At 35.7% G+C, this 9,343-nt stretch overlaps 1 protein-coding gene across 1 annotated transcript in view; it reads left to right on the top strand.

Moving 5' to 3' along the window:
• Window positions 1-8,686, top strand: part of triqk (triple QxxK/R motif containing) — a 31,997-nt gene extending 23,311 nt beyond the window's left edge. Inside the window, exon 4 of the mRNA XM_015399463.1 lies at window positions 6,604-8,686. Within this exon, the coding sequence (XP_015254949.1) occupies window positions 6,604-6,711 (108 nt within the window). The 3' untranslated portion in view covers window positions 6,712-8,686. The remainder of the gene's footprint in view (window positions 1-6,603) is intronic.
• Window positions 8,687-9,343: the final 657 nt, after the last annotated feature.

The following is a 9,343-nucleotide window of genomic DNA, read 5'->3' on the forward strand; positions in this document are numbered from 1 at the left end:
TACTTCCACTTTTACCAGAGTATTTTTTAACACAAGTATCTGTACTTTTACTCAAGTACGGAAAGTGAGTACTTTTGCCATCTCTGAATACATATTATAGTTGGGGAGCAGAAAAGGGCTGAGTCTATCTATTTTCCATACAGCCCTAGAAAACTCTGGTCACTGCAGCTCTTTCTCTCCCTTCTCATTAACCTGTTGAATAGTATGATAGAACATGTTGGATATTTTAAAATATTGACATACTTCATACCAATGACCAATGCATACCTACTGTTAAGAGGCCAAGCACATTTTGAAAGGAGAAACATAATCTAATTTTAAAGCAGATGCTAGAACTAGGTTATTATGGTGACTTTTCCAGGGTCACATTTCTTTTTGAATAACCTTTAATCAGGCTGCACCCAGCACCTTTTTCAAAGCCCTCCAAGCTCTCTAGTGTTGATTAGAAAGTTTGCAGCTAATGAGTTCTCTTGATAAAGAATTACTGGCATTGTTCAATATTCTGAGTGTCCCTAATGGAACTCCAGCTGATGAAGATTGTAATTGTCTGAGCCACATATAATGAACAAGAGCTCCACATTTCCATTTTCACTTGAATACAACTTTGCTGGAAAGCTGTAGTTTGTTTGAATAAAATTTTGTGTTTGAAGGCTGGAGGTCACGTTCAGTGCTCTGAAAATTAATTTCTGAGTTTTGAAAGAAAGTTTACACAGGTATATTTCATGAGAGGCATATTATGGATTTACGTTTGCTTCATAAAAGCAAATTTAATTTTTTTCCCCCCTTTTTTTTAGATTAACTCCCAGCATCAAAGAAAATACATAATCTTTATGGTCAGTCAGGAATAGCCTAATTGGTTCTTTCAGGTTTAAGGAATTAAGCCGTAGATTCTACATCATTCAGAAAAAACTGGCAGGATTCTACATCATTCCAACTGTTCTGATATATTTGCTCTAGTGAAAAAAAAAAAAATATTTTTTAAAACTTTACTTCTAGACTAAAGAGTAAGTACTAGAGTTTACCTTAAGAAACTATTCCAGTTGGGATTATGAATGGTTAATTGAAAGAAGAGATGGAAAACTGCGGTAAGAGGCTAAGAACTGAAGTGTGTGTTTTAAAGCAAACACTTGTTTGTAAGGCAGCTGCACAAAAGAGGAAGAAATTACCCAGAGTGGGGAAGACACATCTGGGAATTGTGGAAAGCCGTCTACCAGATCTGGACTATGTTTAAGCTACAGTTCAGAAAAGGCCAGAAGCATTGTTACAGATACCAACCCACCCTGGATATGAGTTGTTGGTCCCAATTTATATCCGAAAAATAATTTAGGAACCTAACATCTATAGCAAATAGACTTAAAAACAGTATCTTTCTTTGTTCATAGCACGAGCTGCACATGCAGTACACTTGCTGCACTATGAATAATGTTAACTGCAGGTGAGCTCTCTGTAGATTTATTTCTGACATGAGAAACAGATAGGGTTTTAATGTGAAAACTAAGGAAGCTCACTTTGTGTGAATGCATTATGCTACATCCCCATGTTCATATTTGCAGGTGTTATAAGTGTGCCTGATGTGTTTTATATTTTTTATGCATTTTTCTGTCTTTTTTTGTCTGTGTTGTAAGTGTTGTCTTTTTTCTTCATCTGGACTCTGTTTAGATTTTTATGAACATTCTGCAAAACACAGCCCGAAAAAGACGCAGGTCAAGTATGAAAAGTTTAATATTTTGCTAATTCAACTAATTTAGGGAACTTTATAAGACGCTCTCCCTGACCCACGTTGCAGGCTTTAAAGAAATAAACTGTGAATTGTAAAGGTTAGGTCAAAACCTTATTTTCAGCTCTGCAAAGATCATTCTTTGCCATCTGTAAAAAAAACTTGGAGCTTTATGAAGTCCTACCTTAAAATTTCTATACACACTTGCAAATCATAAGAAATGCATGATGAAAATGTGATTTGCAAATTTGAAATTTCATATTTAACACCCATTTCTGTTAAACTTTATTTTCCCCGTTAAACAGTACTGAAGTAATAGTACTAACCCTTCTCCTGCAACATTGACCAAGCATCCAGAGTGGAGGATTGTTGAGGATGTTGAGGATTTGTCTTCATACTCTCTCTAGACTGAACTGAAGTCTGAGGCTAATTTGGCCATTTGTTTTGGATGATTATGCTAATGAGAGAAGCAATAAAGATCACATTTTAGTCTTCTGGCAGAAGCTACAATATTTTTAATTCAATATTTCCTGCTATTTCAAGCAGTTCATTGTGCTGTGCACCCTGACAATTTCCCAAAGCGTTTGAAAGATGAACAGCCCCACAGAATTTCAGATCCTCCACTAAACAGTGGGTGTTATGGGCACCAGGCGGTCACTAAGTTCACTTAAGTATGAGAAGGATTGGGGAATGTTTTCCTTGTCATTATTATTATTTTGACCGAGGATAACATGAGCCACAACCCTGTAACTGTACCATTTGAGCCAAATCCCAGACCCAACTTCTTGTTAGCTACATTATAGGTTCATTTGATCAAAGCCAATGGTTCCAGTTCAAGAGCATTTAGGAAAATAACACAATTGTATCTGACAGTAGAAATAAAAAGTTTTTTTGGGAGGCTTGCCTCCCAAATAACTCAAAGAGCATTTGCTCTTAAATATTACCATTTGTTTAATTTCTCCTCAAGTGAATATTTTTTCAATTTTTAATACTTTTGATATTCACTGTACGCTTGTAGGGAATTAAACTACTCATTGGACCATATGTCGCTAATATAGGATTTGTATGTCTTAGCACAGGTGCAAATGAGTAAAGTGATTTGTGCTTGCAATTTAGCAGACAATGTGTGTAAACTATTTTTTTGAATATCTTCCTTCATCAACATGCAGATCATATTCTAATGGCTAAACCAGGCTAAGGGTTAGGGGTGGAGGATATTTAAATATCAATATTTAGCATGTGCAAAGGGATTTCTAAATCGGAAACTCAACTGTGGCACTACCTTTTGCGTTTTTTTTTTTTTTTTAGAACTGATCTCTCTCGTTGTTGTCACAAAGGATGGATTGTTGCAGTGCGTTCGAGATATATTGGGTGTGGATCCATCAGCAGTATCCATCCTGGCCTACCATTTCCATTTCCCCAGATTCAGGTTGAAGCTGATTGGTCAAGTTCGAGCAGCAGTCACGGAAAGCTGTGAAAAAATTGTGAATAAAATGTTATACAGTATGACTTTTAGGACACACACATAATATTAATAATAATAATAATACATTTTATTTTAAAAGGGCCTTCATGGAGTCAAGGTCACTGTACAAAGATAAAACTACAAAGGCAGAAACAAAGTCAAAACACAGAATAAAAAACATTCAAAAAGAACAAAGGCTGGGACAGGGAAATTAATATTAAAGAGAATAGGCAATAGGCAACCTGCTTCTAGGTTAAACTGCTGGGTGGAGGTTAAACACATAATTCATTCAAATAATATCAATACTGTCATGTTTGGCTTATTTAAGACTTTTATTTTTTGTTCTATGAATCTGCTGAAATTAAAATTTTAATTCCAAGTTGGATCATTTTATTTAAATCTACTGGAGGAATGAGATAAAAGAACACTGAGGCTCTCTACAAGAAAGGACAGAGCAGACTCTTCCTGCTGAGGAGACTGAGGTCTTTTGGAGTCCAGGGGTGCTCCTTAAGACCTTCTATGACTATGTCGTGGCATCTGTCTGTTGGAGCAGTGGCTTATCTGTAGCTGAGAGAAAGCTGCTGGATAAGCTGATCAGTAAGGCCCGCTCTCTGATTGGATGCCCTCTGGACTCAGTGCAGGAGGTGGGAAACAAAAGGACCCTAACTTAGATAACATCTCTGTTGGATGATGTCTCCCACCCCATGCATGGAGCTGTTGGAGAGCTCCTTCAGTGACAGACTGCTGCACCCTAAATGCACCATAGAGCATTATCATAGATCCTTTCTCCCAGCTGTTAGACTTTATAACCATTACTGCTCCTTAGTAAGTTAAATAAATACGTTAAATCTCTCTATCTCCATCTCCGTGGCTTTGAACCTCATCTTCCCTTTAAAGCCACTATCAAATGGAAGTAGAACAAGCCATCTGCTTCTTTTAATGGGCGGGATCAAATTGATTTGCAGGTCTTAACATTTGCGCAGCAATCTTTTTAGATCATCAGCAACACTCACTTATTGAATGTACTGAAAAAAAATTGCATGTCTATATTCCTTGTCATGTTGTAGCACTTTTCCACTTTTTTTTCTTTCTTATCATGAATCACTGTCACCTACCCACTATCATTTCAACATGTGACGATTTCCTGCTGTGGATCAGCTGGATGTTTGTGTCATTAATGTGCAGATGGAGCCACCAGAGACAGAACTCCCACTGTGGGGGCTTGTTTCAATTTAAAGAATGCAAAACCATTCCCATTAAAAACACAGGTATACACGAAAAAAGACATCTGCTTTGTCGTTTTGGCCCGCTGTAAGTACAACTGCTTCTGTTTTCCCTCTGCTGGGAAAAAACCCCCAAAAAAGTTATTATGAAAATGTCCTTTTAGAATGAGGCCATAGAGGAGGCTACATTCTGCAGGACTGTGTGTTTTTATTGATGATTATATGAGCCAAAAATTACAAAAAGGTTGTATGTAGTACAGTGAGCTACAGAATTATAACTAGTTTTCATTATTAGCTTAACTTCACTCCTAACCAATTTCCCAGTAAATATATAAACATGAAATGTTAAAACTTTTTTTTTTACAAACAGAACTGTCTTTAAAAAAAGAAATGTCCTACAGTTTGCATTTTACTCTATTTTTTGTTAATAGGTTAGTTTTTTGTTTTAAGCTTTACATGCGTATTTTAGTCCGTTTGGTTAAACCGACTAACTTTTTACAAGTCTAGTATAAATTACCCTTAATAGTCCACTTTCGGTAAACTTTGCAGTAAAGACTTTAAAAAACTTCCCAAAAACTATGACAAAGCCATAAACTGCCAGATAATACTTGTTTTACTAAAGGCTGGCATACACGGTACGATTTTTGCCCTTTTCAGGCTGATTTTCGAGTCGTGGGAGAATTTCTTGGATCGGACTGAGTTTCATCCTAATCTTGCGTCCTGCGTCGTTTAGTATACAGGCAGTAATCGGCCTCCTGCTACCACCTCCTGATCAGGAATTCTAAGGTCGGGAGAAAATCAAACCTGTTTGAAATTCAGTCTGCCCTCGTGAGGTGTTCATGGACAAATCCTGCTGTGGAAGCAGATTTATCAGAAGCTCAAGCACTGAGCATGTGCAAACAAGGGAGTTCTTCTTCTTATAGGTTGACGAGTCCGACAAGCACCATCACTCAGCGATGAGTCCGACGTGTGACCTTTTGGACTTACAGTGTGAGCAGGCAGATCGCATCAGAGCATTGGGGCACATTGCGTGAAAACGTACGTCTTGATCTGTGAACTTTTAAAACCTGCGGTTTCATCATAAAGTTTGAGCTGAAGCTAAGTACTACGATTGAAAATATCGTACAGTGTATTCCTGGCTAAGGTTGAGAGCAGATTATAAAACAGAACCAGACTGAAATAGATGGACTGGTATTGTGTGACACAGCAGATATCTTTACTGAACCAATTATCATATTAATAATAAGCAAAAAGAAATGTGATTAAACTATGCAAAAGTGAACCAATAATTTGTTCAGTTTAGATTAGGACTGCAAAAATTAGTCTAACTAATCATGATTAATCAACTAATTTAGTAATCGATTAATCATTAACTGGAGTATAGAGATTAAAACATGCCTTTAGCTGACAGAGCCACCCATTTAGAGCAGTAATTATCTGAAAAGTGTAAAACATATAATATTTTTTCTTTTAGTTAAAAAAAAAACTAGGCAGAAAACTACTGAATAAAAGCTGCACTTTTTCATATGTGGAAAAACATTTAAGTCTCAACTGAAATCACCTTTAAAGGTACTAATTAAGCATCAGCTCCTACTGTATGTGATTCTCTTAGTTTGGTGATGAGTAAAAATAACAGCATTTGATGATTTTTTTTTCCCCTTATTCTGGTTCAAACACTTTTTGAAAAAAGGAAGTCCTTTGAACATATTTCTGATTAGAGACTAAATTTAATCTATTTGCTTGCAAGGTATAAAGTAAGTCAAATCCTCATCTTTAATTAAAAGCTTGATTGTCTAAAACTCATTTACAATTATATCAGGAGAGAGGGGGGGAAAAACATGCTTGAAGAGAAGAGTTATCAATTTTCACTGTTTCTGGTGTTTTAAAGCTTATGTTTTTCTAATTTTACAAATAAAAAGTCCTCTGGTGTTCTGCTAAGTTTTCCTCTTGTGCTGAAACTGTGCTGTTTTTGCTCAGAAGACCTAAGACTTTTGCAGTTAAGAATTTTGCTTGTGTAGACTTTTAGCCTGTTTTAAATTTTTCAGGTATTGTTGTGTATTGTAATCATTTTACAAACAGCTATAATTAGATTCTTATCCTCATAAGTTAATTTCCAACAGTTACTTGGGTGTTAGAAAAGAAAGAAAGTATTGACCAACATAGATAAATGATAAGTGAGCTTTTTCTTCTCTTTGCAGGATGCCTTCCTGGTTGTCGCAGCAATTCTCTTCTTTGTACTCTGCGTTTACGCCTTCTTCTACCTGAACCTGAGCACTGAGATCAACCTGGATGTGGACATGGATTAGCAAAATGTGGACATTAACTTGAAGCGTTTGGATCTTTAAATTATGGGCAAAAAAAGACTGGCTTCCTGTCATTCAACCCCCAATGGAAGGTTTCTGCAATTAAGTATTCGTCAACCGAATCATCTTCTACACTTTATATGCAATGAGGCGACACTGACTGTGGGTGGATAAAGCACACCAAACATTGATGTTTCCTGGGTTTGGTTAGTTTTTGTTGTAGTCTTAGTAATCTAATGAAATTTCAGTAGATAAGCTTTTTATATACATGCATCAATCAGTTTTTTAGGCCAATACAGATTTTTTTGCATTGTTTTGTATTAATTCAACCAACTGGTTTTGATTTAATATATCTTTTTATTAAGGACTAAAAATCATACAGACTCGCTTTTGTTTTAGCAGTTAAATAAAATGTGACATTTAAGACGAACCACCCAAGAGAAGGAAATACATGGGTTGCTTTTTCCAATAGAGTAAAATCCAACATAAAAGGAAGGAATTGCAAGATTTTGGGGATTAATTTATCAAAGCGAACTACAGATCCTGGATCATCTTCTGATTTTAACTGAAGTCCATAAAAGAAAATGCTTGCTGTTTATCTAATTACAGACAAAATTTTTAATTCTGATACACTTAATTAATGGCAAAAAGGAAATGTAATTTTCAGTAGTAGACATAGATCACCAGAGAGGCCTACAGAGAGAAATTCCGGTCTCTGGGCCAATTGATTGGTATATCCCCTCTGTAAAACCACAGAGGTCAAAGAAAGCGTAAATTATACAAAGCAATCCTGCTAAGTCTTTATTGAACAAAGACAATGAGCCTCTTTCTACACCTCAGTCAGGACTGAGCATAGTCTGCGCAGTCACGTCCCTTTGTTTTTCACCACTAATAGAAAAATGTAAATCTGCAGCTCCAGACAAACCCCTTCCTCACATTCCATTGCACAAAGCTTTCCACATGGATATCTTGAGATCCTAAAGTGTGAGATTAGAATCCACAAAGCCCTCATCCTGAATGAACATGTGTGCAGAATACAGATCACGGTGCACCCACTGCAGACAGACAGACAGACAGACAGACGCTGCAAATACAATCAGTTTTTTTCATTTAAATAGAAATGAAATGCTTACAGAAGGAAGCTGTGGACACGGAAATATTTCTCCCGTTTTATTTGTATAAAGGAATGTTATGGTTGTTCAGTATATTTTTCTACCTCTTCTACGTACCTGTGTGCAGCTACATGTTAGTGTTTCTACACAGTTTTGTTAGCAAAAAATACAGACAATAATATTTTTTGTTTTTCTTGAAGAAGCTGTCCTCCTCATTTACTTCTCTTGGAGGAAACTTTTTTTTTTTTTTTTTCCCGTAAAATATAAATTGCAGCACCAAATACACAAGTGGCCTTGTGATAGCTCTCATTCCTAACCTTTTTTTTTTTTTCTTTTACCAGAATGAAGGTCTTAAAGTTTGAGTCTCATTGTGTTGTGCTGCTGCAATGCTCTGTGAAATGAGAGATTTTTCAGCTTATGTTTTCTCCCACAACCTTGCGACCTCTTGTAAAAAGAATACAAGTCAAAGAAACCATTATGATTAGAACGCACTCATACCCTCAACCAGGGGCTTTTATCATTCTGTGGTACATTGGGACCCTCCTCCTCTTACTCTGTGACTTACTCACATGAGTAACAATGGAAAGCCTGGCCTAATAGACCTTCAAACATGACACCTGTTATCTAAAAGCTCACTATTACCAGCTACAAGAGCTCTGGCATCGGAATAATGGAAAGACTCTGTTCTTTTGTATTGGTTTAGATGATACGTTTAATATTTGTGAAATGGTTTCTACTGTTGTTAAAAACTGCTAGCAGGGTAGCATGGACATTGTGTTTTTGTAAGGGTTTTGAGTACTTTCAATTTCTTCTGAATTTCCTACTGCAGAATGTAAAATGATTAATAAAAGATCCTGCATGATGTTTGCAGCTCAAAATTTTATTGACTGAATTAATAACATTTTGTGATAATGGTATACCTTTTTTGTCAGTGGAAAAATGTTATAAAGTTAATCAATAATGAAGATAAAATTATAATGCAAGCAAGTTTAAATTTTTATATTATAAAATAAAAAAAAAAAATTGGATATTTTATATGACAAAAAAAGAAGGGAAGGTCTAAACAAACATTTATCCAATAGTTTTATCTGTACTTTCAAAGGAAGGAACCCTGAGGGAGGAACTTTTATGCTGATCTCAAACCTGTAGAAATCCCTGCTAAAATGTCACATTTTTGGGATATAAAAAGCTGAGACCAGATAAGTTAAAATATGTTCTATACAATCCAATTAAAAGTAAAACTTTTAATTATAAAAATGTTATTGCAATAGTCTAGAAACAGGAAAACAATCATCTCACAAATCATGAGAGATATTATTATGTATCATATTAGTAAAAAAAATAAATAAATTCAAGCCCTGTTGCCTGGAGATAATTCACACATGACAAAATACAGAATTAACATGGTTGCAATGAAAACAAACCGAATTTCAAAATTAATCCATGTTTAAAAACATTGCTCCATACCATATTTATAACATTTGGACTTCTGTTAGGCATTTTAAAGAGTGATCCGCAAGAGT

Source organism: Cyprinodon variegatus, unplaced genomic scaffold (genome assembly GCF_000732505.1).
Source record: "Cyprinodon variegatus isolate N-32 unplaced genomic scaffold, C_variegatus-1.0 Scaffold1015, whole genome shotgun sequence".
NCBI classification, from domain to species: Eukaryota; Metazoa; Chordata; class Actinopteri; order Cyprinodontiformes; family Cyprinodontidae; genus Cyprinodon; species Cyprinodon variegatus.